General features: G+C 52.5%; 1 protein-coding gene across 1 annotated transcript in view; it reads right to left on the bottom strand.

Annotated features, from left to right (window-relative positions):
• The window catches only part of SND1 (staphylococcal nuclease and tudor domain containing 1), a 232,189-nt gene extending 221,273 nt beyond the window's left edge, over positions 1-10,916 (bottom strand). Inside the window, exons 1-3 of the mRNA XM_028746419.2 lie at positions 10,724-10,916; positions 4,006-4,155; positions 2,073-2,193 (exon numbers count right to left, since the gene is read on the bottom strand). Coding sequence (XP_028602252.2) covers positions 2,073-2,193; positions 4,006-4,155; positions 10,724-10,810 — 358 coding nt within the window. The 5' untranslated portion in view covers positions 10,811-10,916. The remainder of the gene's footprint in view (positions 1-2,072; positions 2,194-4,005; positions 4,156-10,723) is intronic.
• Positions 10,917-18,771: the final 7,855 nt, after the last annotated feature.

Below are 18,771 nucleotides of genomic sequence, written 5' to 3'. Positions count from 1 at the left end.
GTCAAGGAGATAAACAACTATCTGACTTTTAGAAGACATCTGAAGGCAGCCCTGTTTAGGGAAGCTTTTAATGACTGATGGACTATTGTATTTTAATGTTTTGTTGGAAGATGCCCAGAGTGGCTGAGGAAGTCCAGCCAGATGGGTGGGTATAAATAAATTATTATTATTATTATTAAGTGTAGAGGTCATGAAAAAGCTTCCACGGGCATTGGAAGGCAGAGGGCGAGGAAGCACCCAGAGGGAGGGGGGCACCCGCTGGGGGGGGGGAGCAGAGCGACCCTGGGCTGCCGCAAGCTCTCCTCTGCCCCAAACAGGAGCATTTCATTTTTCCCCCAAACAGGAGCATTTCAGGAGACAGCCTTGCAGAAAGAGCCAAAGACGCTCAAGTTCAGCCCAAGTCCAGGAATCCAGAGGCTCCGTCAAGGGGGGGCCTGCCAGGGACCCCCTCCAGCATCACCCAACCTCAAACCCATCCACACCACCTTGGCAAATGCACTACCAGTCCCAGGCCTGCCTCTCGCGCCCAAAATAGCGGCGCAGTCCAGCCCAGAGAGCTGGGGAGGGGGGAGCAGCTGCCCAGATCTGCCCAGCCAGCAATTTCAACATGGATCTCTTCAAAAGCTGAAGAAGTTAATTAGCAAACATCCACCTCTTCAGCTAAATCCTGGGCTGTCAGGCGGCAGCAAGACGAGGCCAGCGTGGCAGAAAAATTCTCCATGTGGCAGCAAACAAGCAGGACAGATACTGGCATCGCTGCCCACCTCTGAAGATTTATGCCCGGCACGAGGCCCAGAGGGAGATGTGCAAACCAGCGGGTGGGGGGCAGAGCCCCACCCCGGCCCCCCAAAGGACTGGAGAGACACAGGCAAAGGACGGGGGGGAGGCAGGCAGGAAGAGATGACCCACAGCTGGGGGGCAGGAGAAGGGGAGAGGGGCCAGGCCTCATCTCGGCAGAAAATTATTATTTTGCATTTTTATCCCCGCCACCACCCGAAATGCAGGAAATCCAGGGCTCCTCATTCTAAGCTGTTTGTTGGCCTGTTTCCTGCAGAACGCCAGCCCCCAAAGCAGAAAACTCAAAGCAGGGGGGCAGAGCGAAAGAGAAAATCACTCAGAATGGGGTACTGTTCCAAACTGTCTGCCCTTCAGCTCCCGCCTGGCTCTCCCATGGCAAGGGGGCAGGAAGGGGGCGTGTCACACAGCCAGCAGGTGACCCAAGCTTGTCTGCTCTCTGGGCAAACACTGTAGGCAAGGGGCAGGGTGAAGGGGTGAGCGCCCCTGGAACTCAGGGCACCGTCCTGGTGGCTGGGCCCCTGCAGGCCCCCCCCCACTTGGCTTCAAAATGCCACTGGTGGATTCGCACATCACGGCTGGCGTGAGGCTCAAATTCTCGCCCTGAATGTGTCTTTCCTGCCTGTTAAATTGGACCTCAGAGGAAGAGGGAAACACAGCTCCCACAACCCTTTAAGGTATTATACAGAACTTCCCAAAGTTGAATACTTTTGGACATTCTGAACGAAGGAATATTTGGATGGAACTTTGGCTTTGAGACACTTGGATATGATTCTGGTATTGCACACGTTACGTAAAAGATATCTTTAAGGAAATGGACACTGGGTGGAATTTAAATGTCTTTTTATATTGGGTCTTTTAGGAAGTTCTGCATAACTGCATAGAGAGTTGCATGAGCTGGGTTAAATTGGACCACCACTTTGGCCAACCCAATAGTCTTCTTGCCTGCCACGTTCCAGATTTCCATCTGTGTTTCCCCTTTGCCAATTTCCCCCGGGAGAACAGGTCCCTCGTTTCCCAAGGAGGTCTCCTTTTTTGCCCCCAGACCTGCCAGTGCCAACACATGACTACAGAGCTCTTTTTTTGATGGCTTTGGGAGCTGAAGAACTCAGAATAGCCTCTGGCTCTGCTCACCCCCCCCCCAACCTGGCTGATGAACCTCAGAGCTCACAGGAGAACAGCTGGCTCAGGGAGGAAGGACCCTCTGCAGGAGGGGCAGACTGGGCTGTGGGGCTCTGCCCTCCAAGTGTGGGGCAACCCTGCGCAGGACCTCTCACCTTTCCCCAGGTACACCATCCCATACTCCCGGCCTTGGGGCGCCTTGTATTCCACCGTGAAGCAAACCTCTTTCCCGATGAGCTTCTTCCGCAGGAATTCACGGGCTGGGAACCCCCAGGGCTGAGGAAGAAGGAGGTCGCTGGTCAGGAACAGGAACCCCTCAGCCCCACATCCCCCCCCCCAACATCCACTCCCAGACCCCTTGTTATTTCAAGGTTGACTCGTCGCTTTCAGAAAGTCACCCGTCAGCTTGCAAAGATAACAATTAAGAACCACCCATGTAATGCAGAATTTTTAAAAACCTCCACGGCCAGAAACAACTCTTAAAATTGCTTCATATAAGCTCCTTAGGAAATTTGCATATTAAGCGGTATATAGCTACGGTTGACGATAAATGATGGATAAAACATCCAATGCGTGGGAGAATGGAAACCCTTTGGGGCCGGATGAACTTCTCTAGAAAGGGGATTTTCATTTATTCATTTTATTATTATTATTATTATTATTATTATTATTATTATTATTATTATTATTAATAATAATAATATTACTACTATTTCATCCCTAGATCTCAGGGCAGCTCACAACATAAAAATACAAGGTAAGAGACAAATTCCTCTAGGAGGGCTGCTCCCACAGGTGAGGCCACCCCCATCTTTCACACACACACACACACACACACCACCCCATGAAGGGTCAACCTCAGGCCTGGACCTCAGAAGGTGAGCAACTAAGTGGGGGGAGTGATGGAGGGGAGGGGGGAGGACAACTCACACCCAGGCTATTTCCTGCCAAACTTTGCCCACTGGTGGCAAGAAGTGGGATAGCAACCAATAGCATGACTGAAAGGACCATGAAGCTACAGACAGAAAAATCTTGACCCGAAGGTCAGATCTGACCACTGGCAAGGTCACGATGCGCAGCAAAAGCACATAATCTGGCTGCCACACAAGTCCTGGTTGAGCGTAGGGTGCAAACCTGGCCACTGGTGTAGGGGAGAGAGGGAATGTACAGTGGTGCCCCGCAAGACGAATGCCTCGCAAGACGAAAAACTCGCTAGACAAAAGGGTTTTGCGGTTTTTGAGCTGCTTCGCAAGACGAATTTCCCTATGGGCTTGCTTTGCAAGACGAAAATGTCTTGCGTTTTTTGCAAGTTTGTTTCCTTTTTCTTAACACCCTTAATACAGTTGCGACTTGACTTCGAGGAGCAACTCATAGAACGCGGTGTGGTAGCCTTTTTTGAGGTTTTTGGCGATTTTTGAAGCTTTTCCAAAACTTTCCCGACACCGTGCTTCGCAAGACGAAAAATTCGCTAGACGAAAAAACTCGCGGAACGAATTAATTTCGTCTTGCGAGGCACCACTGTATAAACCACCCGTCCCGTCTTATATTCTGTTTTTAAAACAGAGGTTGGGGGGGGCCATCTCTGGTGAGCTGTTCCGGAAGCTCTGCAAGCGCGATCTTGGCAGGCCCGATAACCCCAGAATTAATTGGCAGCTGTTGCAGCAATGAGCTCATTTATTAGCTTAGATGTAAGCTAATTGGCTGGCTTCGATATGCCCTCCTTATCTGTGGGGCGCTGGGCTCTGAGCCCAGAAAGGGGAGCTTATCTGTAGGATTTGGGCATTTGCCACTTCTGCCCTCACCTGGGCAGGTGAAGCCATCTGAAGCCCTAGCCAAAGGATCCTGCTTTGTGTATGAAGAATGAATCCCCATTTGCTTGGGGGGCAGACAGGCCATCTCCTTGCTACCCACCCCTCCCTTCGATTATGTGGGTCGCACCCTGTGCCCACAGCCTCCCCCTTTTGGGCACCTCCACAGCAGGTCCTGGCAGCAGAGGCAACAGTTAGCCCCCCACACACACACACACACCAGGCCCTCAGTTGCCTCCGTGACCAGCACTTCCCCCCATCTCCCCCCCCCAAGACCTACCTCGTCTGCTGTGTCCTTGCCATCTGGCTGCCCCGCACCTGCCCGGCGTGCCAGGTTGCCAGCCCGGATGTTGCTGAGGTTGATCTGCCTCTCGGGAGGCGGTCCTCCACGAGGCTGGCCGCGGACTATGATGGCGCAGCCAGAGAGAACCTGGGGAGGGGAGAAGGCGGGGGCATCAGTAGCAGCATCTAACAGAGCGAGCAGCATCAGAATAGGACCCAGAAGTAAAGGTAAAGGGACCCCTGACCATTAGGTCCAGTCGCGGACGACTCTGGGGTTGCGGCGCTCATCTCACTTTATTGGCATACAGTTTCCGAGTCATGTGGCCAGCAGGACTAAGCCGCTTCTGGCGAACCAGAGCAGTGCATGGAAACGCAGTTTACCTTCCCACCGGAGTGGTACCTATTTATCTACTTGCACTTTGACATGCTTTCGAACTGCTAGGTTGGCAGGAGCAGGGACCGAGCAACAGGAGCTCACCCCGTCGCGGGGATTCGAACCGCCAACCTTCTGGTCGGCAAGTCCTAGGCTCTGTGATTTAACCCTCAGCGCCACCCGCGTCCCGGGATCAAATGCCCACTCGGCCAGGAAACTGACTGGGGGACCTTGGGCCGGCCGACCTCGCAGGTGAGTTTTAGAGATTAAATGGGAAGGACCAGGTAAGCCACGCTGAGGGTCTTGGAGGTAAGTCAAGTGGAATTCATAATAACAGTGATCTTGGCTGAGCTGGCAGGTGTGAGCGTCAGAGGAGGAATGCTTCACACAGGTTTGCCCAGGTAGCCTGAAGGCAAGCACCCCTTCTCCTCCTCAGCTGTTGCCACCCTCAGTGGCACCCTGCCAGCACCTAGACGCTGCCCCTGAATGTGCAAGATCCCAGTTTACTCACAGGGCACTCGTCTGGGGCTCCTTCCTGCCCATGAATTTTGCCAGGATGCCAGCCACTGCCCAAGCCAACCAATAGCAAGGTACGTTGAGGATGGGCTATGTGAATTTTCTATGCTGCCTTTCTGCCTTTCCCTCACACCGCTGCCAGTCAGGTCAGAAAAGAGTAAGACCATTGACACAAGGGAGCAAAATCGCATCCTCGAGAGGAAATCAAAGCGCTTGCAGCCGTTCATGAACTGCAGGGCCACAATCCGTCCAAAGGGGAAACGGAGCCGCAAAAAGTAACGCTGCGCTGCCCTGGTTGCCAGTTCATTCCCAGGCCCAAGCCAAGGTGTTTGTGTTTAAAGCCCTAGACGACTCCAGCCCCAGATATCCAAATGGCTACCTTCTTCCCTGAAGACCCTCTTGAGGCTTCTCTTGGCAGTCCCTCCACCTTCAGGGGCTCCAGGCGAGTGGCAGCCCAACAGGACGGGGCCTTCTCCGTGGCAGCCCCTCCCCACAGAGGTGCATCTGGTGCCTTAACTGCACAGGTGCCAGACATCTCTTTGCCCCCTGACTTCTTTTGCAATTGGAGGTGTATGTTCTTAGGACCCAACTCATTTTATGGTTGGGAGTTGTTTTAAAGCATTCTTAATATCGTGTTTTAATGTTCTGTCCTGCCCTGAGACCTTGGGGTGGAGGATTGGTAACAAACTATTATTACCATTATCATTACTACTACTACTACTACTGCTGCTGCTGCTGCTACAGTCGTACCTTGGATCCCAAACACCTTAGTACTCGGACGTTTTGGCTCCTGAACGCTGCAAACCCAGAAGTGACTGTTCCGGTTTGCGAACTATTTTTAGAAGCCGAATGTCTGACGGGGCTTTTGTGGCTTCCGGTTGGCTGCTGGAGCTTCCTGCAGCCAATCAGAAGCCGCGCTTTGTTTTCCGAACGTTTTGGAATGGACTTCCAAGGTACAACTGTACTACTATGAAGCTTTTCTTTTTAATCCACCAAAAGCTTTCATTGTGATTCCTTACAACTTCAGACAACCATTGTCCAAGAAGCAGCCAATCAATGTTACCCCCCAAGCCCCAGAGGCGGGACTTCCCTTGGTTCGGCCACAGCAGCGTTCAAGAGACCCGCCCCCTTCCCTGGGACCCAGCAGGTCAAGCCCTCCCACTGCCTGCCCCACAGGGGAGGCTTCCCCTCTGCCCAGGAGCGCAAGGGGCAAGGCCATGCCCAGGCGATCCCTCCTGCCAAGGTTCAGGGTCCAGGCAGATTACTGGACCACAGGTCAGGCCTCCTCTCGGCCGGCTGGGCAGCAACGGAAGCTGCATCCACGCTGACCCTGCAAGCCTCCGAGGCTGAAACCAGCAAATAAAAAGTTGCGCACTAGAAATTATGGAGATATACACCCCCGGGATCCTCGACACGTGGCCCATGGTCACTGCCTGTGGCTGCCTTAGAAGTAGCAAATGGAGATCAGGAGGATCTGTTTCCTGGCTGCAGCTAGCCATGGAAGCCCAGAGAGGAGCTACCAGGGGACAAATATCCTCTGGCTTGTGCTCCTCTCTGTGGTGCCCGCCTGGCAGGGTGCAAAGATGCACAGATTCAGATCTCCAGGCATCCCTCTGGCTCTCCACCAGCCAAGGCAGGCAAGGACATGGGGGCTTTGATGGTGCACAGCCTGGTATGCTCAGGAGGGAGGGGGAACAGGCTATAGTCACCTGCAGGCGGCCTCTCCGGCCTCCTTCTCAAGGCAATGATTTCGAGCACCCGGGCTCAGGACCAGCGGCGAGAATTGGGACCCTGGCTCGCCTCCCTGTTCCAAGCACCTTCTTCCCCCACCCGTCCCAGGGGCCAAGGGGGGTTTCCTTGGGTGCCTCCTCCTTGTCTCGACTCCTTTCACCCAAATCACCAGCCCTCAAACGTAGCAGTCGATGCCCCAGTCATTTAAAGCACTCTGCGCAAACGCCAAAGCAGTAAACTCCAACCGGAGAAGCAAATTGACAAAATAATCAATTGGAGAGAGATTCTTTCAACGGAGCTTGTTCCGCGGCCGTGGCACTCGATACAACCAGGACTGGAGCTGTAATTACTCTTAATCTAGTTCCCAGGACAGGCTCAAGGACCACCCCGCTCATGGCTGCTTGCCGGAGAAAGCCAGGGGCGAGATCCGTGGGAGCGCCAACCTGCACAAAGGGCACCACCGCGCAGGCTCCCTCCCTGCGCTCCTTTGACTCCCAAGGCCTCCTCAGCCAAGCTTCCTGATCAGCCGACCACCTTCCAAAGTCCCCAAGAGGCTCCGTGTCACCCCAACAGACAGGCAATCGTCGGGGCTTCACAGCACAGGACGCAGCCCCCTTGCAGAAACCAGCCGGCTGACTCCACTGTGGGCATCGGGTAACTGGCAGGCAGGCAGCCCTGCTCACCTGCCCGACTTGGGCCACAGAGGGCAGGGGAGAAAAAGCTTTCCCCTGCAACTGGAACTACACTCGAATGCAGCTGCCAGTCAGAGGATGCTGCGGCCCCCAAAATCCTCTGCTACCCCCACAGTCAGCGCTCCTTCGGTCTTTCCTCCACCCCAAAATTTTCACCCCTTCTCAAGTTTAGCAAGCTGAGCTGATGCCACCTCTGTGAAAAATCACCACCAGAGAGAGCGGAGTTCCTACCTCACGACCCCCCCCCCCACTGAGACGCTGGGCTAGATGCCTCTTGTTTCAAAGGCTGCCTGCCAGAGCCCAGGCTTTCCCCGCAGAAAGGACCTGAGGGCTGATTCCACCAGTGGGGCCCATTCTCCCAGGAAGAAGGTGCTACTCTCAGACGGAACAGAGGCTGAGGATCACTTCCTCCTCGTGGCAAAGGGAACTCCCCCTCGCTTACAGAAATGCAGTGCAGCTCAGTGGTTAAAGTGTCTTTCTAGCGCCTGGGAGACACCAGGGATCAAATCCCCACTCGGCCAGGAACCTCACTGGGCGACGCTGGCCCAGCCCCTGCCTCTCCCCCTAACCTACCTCTCAGGGTTCTTGTTGTGGGTGCTAAACGAGGAGGGGAGAACCAGAGAGGCCCCCTTGACCTCAGGTGGTTTGTAAAAGCAAGGAATAAAACAAATAAAGCGAACAAATAAATACAGTCGAACCTCAGAAGTCGAACAGAATCCGTTCCAGGAGTCCATTCGACTTCCGAAACCTTCGGAGACCAAGGCGCGGCTTCTGACTGGTTTCCGATTGTGCAGGCACACCAGAAACAACAGCAGAAGCTGGGCCGGACGTTTGGCTTCCAAAAAAAGTTCAAAATACTTCTGGTTTTTGATCGTTCAGGAGCCAGAACTTTCAGCTCCCAAGACGTTCAGGAGCCGAAGTATACCACAGGGCGAGAGGCTGAAGATGGAAGCACCTATGGGGAACCTCCCCCCATCCCCGCTTCCCTAAGACCCTCTGCGTTTTGCCATTAAAGAACTGTTGCAAAAAAATTATAAATGAGAGCTGAATGAAATAAGAACAATGCTGGAATGGTTACAGGCTGTGACCTGGAGAAAGTGGCCAGAGCGCCACAGGCATCCCGGCCACCCTTTGCGGAAGTGAGGACGGGAGTAACGCACAGGGAGAGCGTTGCCCCCTTCTCTCCTCACAGGGTTGCTGTGGGGCAGATCAGAACTGCCTGCACCCCGGCGTATCTGCAAAGCCGAGCTGCACCCCGCTCCTCGGGCAGCGGTCCTGGAGCACACTGCAGACCACCCACTGTGGACGGGTGCCCTCACCCCAGGGCACACCCCCTGCTTGAACTGCTGGGGGGAATTCTCTCTTAGCTGCCGCAGGACCTTGGCCCACCAGCCCCACTGATCTTCTCGCTGTGGGGCAGAGATGCGCCTGTGCAGGATGCCCAGAAGACTCCGAAAACCACACTAAACTGGTTCCCAACTAAACCACTTCCGTCCCTGCCTGCTCCAAGGGAAGCATCTAAATTGCAGAACTCTTTCATGTGGTGTGGCTCACACATCGCAGTGGGGTGACCCACAGGGCACTTGTTTCGGGATAGGAAAGGGAACCAGCTGCTCTCAGGCTCCTTCTATTTAGAGGCACCTGAGCATCCTCTGCTCAACAGGTAAGGCCACTTCCTGCCTCCAGGTTGCAACATTACACCCTAGCATGCCTGGGGTTTATTACAAGCAACTTCTGCCGCTGAATTTCTAGCGGCATTTGCAAATTCTGGCACAGCCAGCACATGTCCTGTGTCACAGTGGATCTGCAGCAAAAAGCAGCCCCCAGGACAGGGGGGGGGGCCCACACACACACACCAGATGCCAGAGCACCGAGCAGCAGCATGGCAGGCGCAGTGGGGTCAAGCGCCCACAACACACGCCCAGGCTGCCACATGTGCTGACAGCAACATTCCTGGACAATGTGGGTTCCCAGAAGCAAGTCTGCGGAAGATGGCCTGAGAGAGCGGCAAGGGGGCAGCCCACAACCCCCCACCCCGCCCCATGAGACTGCCCTTCCAGGCTTGCCCCACTGCACAACTTTGTCAAGTTTGCGTCTTGCCCTTCTCCAAAAAGATACAACTGACACACAAACACATGCTCCTTCCAGAAAAAACAAAAAAATTCCTTCCAGTAGCACCTTAAAGACCAACTAAGTTAGTTCTTGGTATGAGCTTTCGTGTGCATGCACACTTCTTCAGATACACTTTCCTTCCAGAAAGCAAGTGTGAGCCTGGGTGTCCTTTGCAATGCAAAGGCGGTTCCAAGGCTCCTCTAAGTTATCCTGGGGGCGTTTTCTGAAGGTCACCGGAAGCCAGACCACTGGGCCACCTAGGGCAACGCTCTCCAGATGTTACTAGAGCCCAAATGCCAACAGGCTCATCCAGCATGGCCAAGGGTCCAGGCCCAGAGCTGCAGTCCAGCAACATATGGAGGGGGCTACATGGGGTGCCCCCTGCCCACAGACTAGGCTCTTTCCCAGCTCTAGGGCAGAAGTTCCAGCCTGGACCCGAGGCAGCCTTCTGCCTTCAATGTGCGTGTGCTGAGACTCAGCCGGGCCCTTCCTGGCTGCATCACGTGCAGCAAAAGAAGAGACTCCTCTTCTTCCTTATCTTCAAAGGGAAGGAACGTGATGGAGTCTCCTTGCAGGAAGGTGCCCCCCTCCCTCCCCAAAGCCCCAAGCGAAGAAGGAGCTCAGGGTGCTGCAATTGCACCCGGGAGAGAAAAGGGTGGTCCTGGGGCTCCCAGTCCTGGGGGCCACACGCCCACCTCCCACAGGGGAGACGGGGGGGTCTCTGGGGGAACCCAGGGCCTTCCCACGGGGGCAGCTGGCTGGCCTCTCTGGGGCACAGGGGGGTGGGATCCCTCTCACCCACCCCAACACCCACGTGGTCCCAATCCAGCTGCTCCTCCTCATGGGCTGCTGGGCGGGGTTTTGAGCGGACCTTCCCGCCTTGCCCGGGGTTGGTCTGGACGACCCCTGGGGGTCCCCCTCCCAAGGCTTCGGTTCTGCGACCCCTCCCGCCCTGGGGAAAGGGCTGGGGAGGAGGGTCCTGGGCTGGGGAAAGGGGAGAGCGGAGGGAGTGGTGGCGGAGGGGGGCACGTGGCGGGGAGCCGAAGGGGTCCGGCCCCCGAGAGGCCGCCCGGAAAGGGGCCTGGGCGCTCTGCCCATGCTCAGAGGCGCCCTTGGCGGCGCCCTTCCCACCCCCAAGCCCCCGCCCCGGGGAAAGGGTCCTGGGCTGGACCCCCCCCCTCCTGGCAGCTGGGGCAAGGGGAGAGCGGAGGGCGAGCGGGCCGAGGGGGGCCGGGGGGCCGCCTCCCTCCCTCCTGCCTGGGCGCTCTGCCCATGCTCCGAGGCGCCCTTACCATCTTGACGATGCCTCTCTGCAGGGCGGGGCTGGCGGCGCCCGAGGCGGCGGAGGCGGCGCTGCTGCTTCCGGAGGAGGAGGCCATCCCGAGGGGTCTCTCGCGGGGGTCTCGATCGGGGGGTCTCGCTCTCGCTCTCTCGCTCTCTCTCGGCGAGGGACGCGGCGCGGACGGAGCGGCGGAAGGGGCGGGGCGAGGGGCGGGGCGCCAGCTTTATAGCCCTCCTCCTGCCCCGCCCCCTCGCGCAGGCGCAGGGTCCGGCCCCGCCCAGTCCTGGAGAGGAGGGCCAATGGGCGGGCGCCCCCGCGGACCCCGACCCGCCCCCTCGCCGCCGGCCTGGCCAATGGGCGCGGCGAGCGGCGGCCAGGGAGGGAAAGGGGAGCGGATTCAAACCCGCGACGTCGCGGAAGGGAGGAGGGAGGAGGAGGGGGAGGAGGAGGCGGGACTTCCGGGTCAGGCGGGCCGAAGGACACGTCGGCAAGAGCTGCCCGCGCGGCAGGACCGCCCACGTGGGGGAGGGAGGGGCCACGCCAAGGACGCGCCTGCGCCTTAGAGGGGGGATCCCGGGGAAGCCCGGCGGGCCGGCACGTGACCCAGGAGGGAATTCCCCGCCGCTGCTCGGCCGGCGGCGGCGCCTCGTATTGCCTGTGGGCGGCATTTCCAACTACGGATTATTTCATCATCTGAATTTTATATATCTGTCTGTATTGTTCATAGTGTTTGTTACATTACGAGTGAAATTAAAATTTTATATATAAAATATAAAATGTATATATATATATATATACAGTACATGTATTGTAGCAGGAACCCCCCCCCCAATCATTCTGTTTGTACAAACTTCACACACACTCACACACTACATACGCTACACTTCTGTTATAAATTCATAGAAAATCAACCATACATCGGATTTGCACTGTTCCATTTTTATTTTACTCCATATGACAAGAACTAACAAAGGGGGGGGGGGGTGGCTTAGTCCTGGTCAGCCATAATCCCTTCACCATCTCAGCACATCTGCAGGAGCCCTGCCCAGATGATCCCAGACAGAAGGCAATCAAGATCACAAAGAACTTGCATATGGGAGTGGATTCAGCATGGACTGAATCTGTATATATATATATATATATGCTTTCGTAGATTTTCACGGGTATAGGAATGCAGGTTTTGGTGTCCTCGGGTGTCTTCCCGTGTAAAAGTTGGGGTGTCTAGGCGACGTTTCGACGAGGTCTCACTCGTCATCTTCAGGCTGGTGCTTTCGGCTTCTTGTTACTGGAACAGAGCAGGATCTCAGTGTTTGAGTTCCTATAAATACTGTCGAGGAGGTGTGGTCAGAGAGGCAGTTCCCAGGCTAGTGTGCCTTTTCTTCTTTTGTTCCTTAATTGCTTGAGGGATATCTTGAGTGATTTCTTGAGTGATATCCTGAGTACCACTTAGGTGGGTCATTAGGTATGGATTAGTTGCTAAAGCCTTTGTGTCTTGACCTCTTGAACTTTGTGAAGAGTTTTTCTGAGAAGATGGCTGTACTGCATTTAGTTGTGCTCTGGCTTGGCTTCGTGTATAGGGGCGAGCTGTGGTTTTGTGGCCTGTGCCAGCCAGATCTGTGTAGGGATTGCAGGGGGGTGCAGCATCCGGAGGTGCCACCATGGTTTGGCTACTGGATGGTGTCTGTAATTTATCTGTGGAGAGGGTCTGGGTTTGGGTCTGGTGTGGTTGATTGGTGATGGCGTTCTGTGTGCCTCTGGATCTGGTGTCAGTTTTTGTGGGGAGGGCTAATTTCCAGATGTCTGGCAAGCGGGATGTGTCGTCACGCTTGTTCATGTTGTGAGGGTGTTTCTCTATCTCGATGGCTTCCATGATTATTCTCTTGTGGTGATGTTCCATGTTAGAGGAATCATATATATAGTGCCCTTATATCAAGGGCACTACAGATAAAATTAGCAAAATCCTCCATAAACACAATATCAAAACAGCCTTTTGCGCCAACCAAAAAATAGCCAATATCCTCAGAAACCCCAAGGATAAAATCCAGTTGGAAAACCAAGGGGTCTATGAAATACCCTGCAAAGTCTGCCCAGCCACGTACATTGGACAAACAAACAGACGAATAAATGCACGTATCACAGAACACAAGAATGCCGTCAAAAAAGAAGAAAAAACTTCCTCTCTTTTCCAACACATGAAAGAAACAGGACACGAAATTAATTTTGCAGATTCCAAATTGCTCTCTAACATGGAACATCACCACAAGAGAATAATCATGGAAGCCATCGAGATAGAGAAACACCCTCACAACATGAACAAGCGTGACGACACATCCCGCTTGCCAGACATCTGGAAATTAGCCCTCCCCACAAAAACTGACACCAGATCCAGAGGCACACAGAACGCCATCACCAATCAACCACACCAGACCCAAACCCAGACCCTCTCCACAGATAAATTACAGACACCATCCAGTAGCCAAACCATGGTGGCACCTCCGGATGCTGCACCCCCCTGCAATCCCTACACAGATCTGGCTGGCACAGGCCACAAAACCACAGCCCGCCCCTATACACGAAGCCAAGCCAGAGCACAACTAAATGCAGTACAGCCATCTTCTCAGAAAAACTCTTCACAAAGTTCAAGAGGTCAAGACACAAAGGCTTTAGCAACTAATCCATACCTAATGACCCACCTAAGTGGTACTCAGGATATCACTCAAGAAATCACTCAAGATATCCCTCAAGCAATTAAGGAACAAAAGAAGAAAAGGCACACTAGCCTGGGAACTGCCTCTCTGACCACACCTCCTCGACAGTATTTATAGGAACTCAAACACTGAGATCCTGCTCTGTTCCAGTAACAAGAAGCCGAAAGCACCAGCCTGAAGATGACGAGTGAGACCTCGTCGAAACGTCGCCTAGACAAACCAACTTTTACACGGGAAGACACCCGAGGACACCAAAACCTGCATATATATATATATATATATATATATATATGCTTTCGTAGATTTTCACGGGTACAGGAATACAGGTTTTGGTGTCCTCGGGTGTCTTCCCGTGTAAAAGTTGGGGTGTCTAGGCGACGTTTCGACGAGGTCTCACTCGTCATCTTCAGGCTGGTGCTTTCGGCTTCTTGTTACTGGAACAGAGCAGGATCTCAGTGTTTGAGTTCCTATAAATACTGTTGAGGAGGTGTGGTGTATAGCCTCCAATGTTCTGGGCAGAGAGGAAGTTCCCAGGCTAGTGTGCCTTTTCTTCTTTTGTTCCTTAATTGCTTGAGGGATATCATGAGTGATTTCTTGAGTGATATCCTGAGTACCACTTAGGTGGGTCATTAGGTGTGGATTAGTTGCTAAAGCCTTTGTGTCTTGACCTCTTGAACTTTGTGAAGAGTTTAGTTGTGCTCTGGCTTGGCTTCGTGTATAGGGGCGAGCTGTGGTTTTGTGGCCTGTGCCAGCCAGATCTGTGTAGGGATTGCAGGGGGGTGCAGCATCCGGAGGTGCCACCATGGTTTGGCTACTGGATGGTGTCTGTAATTTATCTGTGGGGAGGGTCTGGGTTTGGGTCTGGTGTGGTTGATTGGTGATGGCGTTCTGTGTGCCTCTGGATTTGGTGTCTGTTTTTGTGGGGAGGGCTAATTTCCAGATGTCTGGCAAGCGGGATGTGTCGTCACGCTTGTTCATGTTGTGAGGGTGTTTCTCTATCTCGATGGCTTCCATGATTATTCTCTTGTGGTGATGTTCCATGTTAGAGAGCAATTTGGAATCTGCAAAATTAATTTCGTGTCCTGTTTCTTTCATGTGTTGGAAAAGAGAGGACACATGAAAGAAACAGGACACGAAATTAATCCAACACATGAAAGAAACAGGACACGAAATTAATTTTGCAGATTCCAAATTGCTCTCTAACATGGAACATCACCACAAGAAGAAAAAACTTCCTCGACACACATTCATAATACGACACACGCAACATTTCTGTTATAAATTCATAGTAAATCAACCATACATCGGATTTACACCGGTCTACTTTTATTTTATTCCATGAAGGAAGGACTATCAAAGGGGATAGGTTTAATACAGGATGGCCATAATCCCTTAAGCGTACCAACACGTACTCAGGAGCCCTACCCAGTTGGCATGACGACCTTGATGGTCCCAGACAGAAGACCATCAAGGACACAGAGGACTTGCATATGGGAGTGGATTCAACATGGACTGGAACAAAGGACAATGATCAGATCTTCCCTCTGGGGACAGGAAACTGTCCGCTACCCTTTGTCCTCTGGAAAATACTCATGGGGAGGGGGAAAGGAGCGACCAGCCAGTTGACAAGATACTCAGATTATCTCCACAACTCCTCCCTCAACCCCTCCTTTCTGTAATGTATGCATGATGTTTGGGGGGATTACTAACTAATAAAAGTTGGGGTCTTCTTTTGTTCGGGGCTTCCATCTTGTTCCACCTGGTGGCAGGTGGGAGTCCTGTCGCGACAGTCTTCAATCAAGACCAAGCCTACTGGCTGCTGTTTTGCTCTGCTATTCCTGGCTGGTGTCCTTGTTTTTTTGTCCAAGGGAACCCTCAGATTTCTCCGTTAACAACAAGAAGCTACAGTTAGAACTGGATATAGAAGAACTGATTGGTTCAAAATTGGGAAAAGAGTACAATATGGCTGTATAATGTCTCCCTGCTTATTTAACTTATATGCAGAATTCATCATGCGAAAGGCTGGGCTGGATGAATCTCAAGCCGGAAATCAGATTGCCGGAAGAAATATCAACAACCTCAGATATGCAGATGACACAACCTTGATGGCAGAAGGTGAGGAGGAATTAAAGAACCTTTTAATGAGGGTGAAAGAGGAGAGCGCAAAATATGGTTTGAAGCTCAACATCAAAAAAACGAAGATCATGGCCACTGGTCCCATCACCTCCTGGCAAATAGAAGGGGAAGAAATGGAGGCAGTGAGAGATTTTACTTTCTTGGGCTCCATGATCACTGCAGATGGTGACAGCAGCCACGAAATTAAAAGATTCCTGCTTCTTGGGAGAAAAGCAATGACAAACCTAGACAGCATATTAAAAAGCAGAGACATCACCTTGCCAGCAAAGGTCCATATAGTTAAAGCTATGGTTTTCCCAGTAGTGATGTATGGAAGTGAGAGCTGGACCATCAAGAAGGCTGATCGCCGAAGAATTGATGCTTTTGAATTATGGTGCTGGAGGAGACTCTTGAGAGTCCCATGGACTGCAAGAAGATCAAACGTATCCATTCTTAAGGAAATCAACCCTGAGTGCTCACTGGAAGGACAGATCCTGAAGCTGAGGCTCCAAGACTTTGGGCCCCTCATGAGAAGAGAAGACTCCCTGGAAAAGACCCTGATGTTGGGAAAGATGGAGGGCAGAAGGAGAAGGGGACGGCAGAGGACGAGGTGGTGGGACAGTGTTCTCGAAGCTACCAGCATGAGGGAGGCAGTGGAAGACAGGAGTGCCTGGCGTGCTCTGGTCCAGGGGGTCATGAAGAGTCGGACACGACTAAACAACAACAACAAAATATCAGTCATTAAAAACTTCCCTAAACAGGGCTGCCTTCAGATTCTTTAAGTTTTTGTCTTCTTGGTTCCTGAGTTTTCCCGTCAGTTTTGCCATTTCGGCATAGTCCAGGCATAGGCAAACTCGGCCCTCCAGATGTTTTGGGACTACAGCTCCCATTATCCCTGACCACTGGTCCTGTTAGCTAGGGATGATGGGAGTTGTAGTCCCAAAACATCTGGAGGGTCGAGGTTCCTATGCCTGGCATAGTCTTAACAGCTTGGTTTGCCATTCCTCTCTGGCAGGGACTGAAATGCCGAGATGTAAGGGACCCCAATGGTCATCTAGTCCAGCCCCTCACCAGGAGGCGGGACCTTCTCGGGCGACCCTCTCGCTTGCTCAGGAGGTGATCTTGGGGGCATTTTTTTGAGTGAGACCGGGCGCTTGACATGCAGGAGACTCGTTCCTTCCCTCACTGCGCCTCCCCGTCACTGGTCCCTTCCTTCCCTGAAAGCGATTGGCACTGCTCGGAGCCCCCCAGCCAGGCTGGTGGCAATTCCCCGGGCATCTGGCGCACCCGCCTGGAGACTCTAAGATCCAGGATGGGGCTGGGCTGCTGCTGCTATGCGGCCACCCCTTGGAGACTGGCAGCTCCCATTCTCTGTGCCCGTTTCGGACGGAATCAGAGAGGCGGGCGGGTGAGCTGGGATGCTCATCTGTGCTGCCTACTGGCTGAGCAGGGTTTCTTTTGGGGCCACCCCCAAGGAGCCCCTGCTACATTCAGCCCTTCTTCCTGGGGGTGAAGGGGAGAGGGTCAGACGTCTCCCTGGCTTCTGCCTGTGGGCCCAGCCCCCTTTGGCTACCAATACCCAAACCCAGCCAGGAAGCCTGAGGCGACTGTCTCAGCCAGCAGGATCCCCCAGGGCAGCAGGTCCCGACATTGATCTTTCCTCCGCCCTTGTTCCTTATGTAAATCTTCCATCACCACGTGGACGTGCCCAAGGATTAAGGCTTTCTGGGAGATGATATATAATGAAATGAAAAAGGTATTTAAATATACCTTCCCGAAGAAACCAGAGGCCTTTCTCCTGGGCATAGTCGGCCAATTGGTGTCAGAGAAGGATAGAACTTTCTTTATGTATGCCACAACAGCAGCAAGAATACTTATCGCAAAGTATTGGAAGACACAAGATCTACCCACCCTGGAAGAATGGCAGATGAAGGTGATGGACTATATGGAACTGGTGGAAATGACCAGCAGAATCCGAGACCAGGGAGAAGAGTCGGTGGAAGAAGACTGGAAGAAATTTAAAGACTATTTACAGAAATACTGCAAAATTAATGAATGTTAGAATGATGTTGGATTGAAGTTAAGTGGTTTTCAGCAGTAATGTTATAAAGATGTGCAAAAATTGATTGTTAACAGGTGATAATCTAAAGTTATAATATATTAAGATTAAAGATTAGGATAAAAACAAAGAGGGAAAGGATTTGCTGAACCAACTAATTGAACTGGATACAAAAAAGGGAGGTGTGAGGAGGTCTGGGGAACAAGCAAATGAAAGATAAGATACGGAAAGATTGAATTGTTTTTAATTGTTTTTACTTTGTATTTTTTCTTTTTCTTTTTGTAACATTTTGAAAACTTTAATAAAAATCTTTTTAACAAAAGAAGAAGAAGGGGACGACAGAGGACAAGATGGCTGGACAGTGTTCTCGAAGCTACAAACATGAGCCTGACCAAACTGCGGGAGGCAGTGGAAGACAGGAGTGCCTGGTGTGCTCTGGTCCAGGGGGTCACGAAGAGTTGGACACGACTAAACGACTAAACAACAACAACATCAGGTGAACCTGGAATATGAGAAAGTCGGTTGGTTCCAACACCTGTATTTTGCACTGTTTTACTGTGAATAAGTTGAGTTTCCAAGAATCGCAATGGGGGGGGGGAGGTTTTAAAACCATAGAATCATGGAATTGTAGTGTTGGATGGGACCCCGAGGGTCATCTAGTCCAACCCCCTCCAATGCAGGAATCTCAGCTAAAGCATCCTTGACAGACGGACATCCAACCTCTGCTTTAAAACCTAAAAGGAAGGAGAGTCCACAATCTCCCCACCTTTCCATCATTCCAAACATTTCTGGGTGTCCTGATGTGTGGTCAGAATTTCCTTTCTTGTAACTTGAAGCCATGGGTTCAAGTCCTACCCTCCAAAGCAGGAGAAAACAAGCTTCTCCCTCTTCCATGTGACAGCCCTTGAGATATTTGAAGATGGCTCTCATATCTCCTCTCAGTCTCTTCTCCAGCCTAAACATCCCCAGCTCCTTCAACCATTCCTCATCAGGCTTGGTTTCCAGACCCTTGGTCATCTTGGTTGCCCTCCTCTGCGCATGTTCCAGCTTCTCAGCATCCTTCTTAAATTGTAGTGCCCTGAATTGGACACAGTATCCCACGTGTGGTCTGACCGAGACAGAATAGAGTGGGACCATGATTTCCCTTGATCTGGACACTAGACTTCAGCCTAGAAT

The sequence above is a fragment of the Podarcis muralis genome, chromosome 10 (assembly GCF_964188315.1).
Source record: "Podarcis muralis chromosome 10, rPodMur119.hap1.1, whole genome shotgun sequence".
Classification (NCBI taxonomy): Eukaryota; Metazoa; Chordata; class Lepidosauria; order Squamata; family Lacertidae; genus Podarcis; species Podarcis muralis.
The sequence above is the reverse complement of the archived record's forward strand: the minus strand, read 5'-3'. Positions and strand labels throughout refer to the sequence as shown.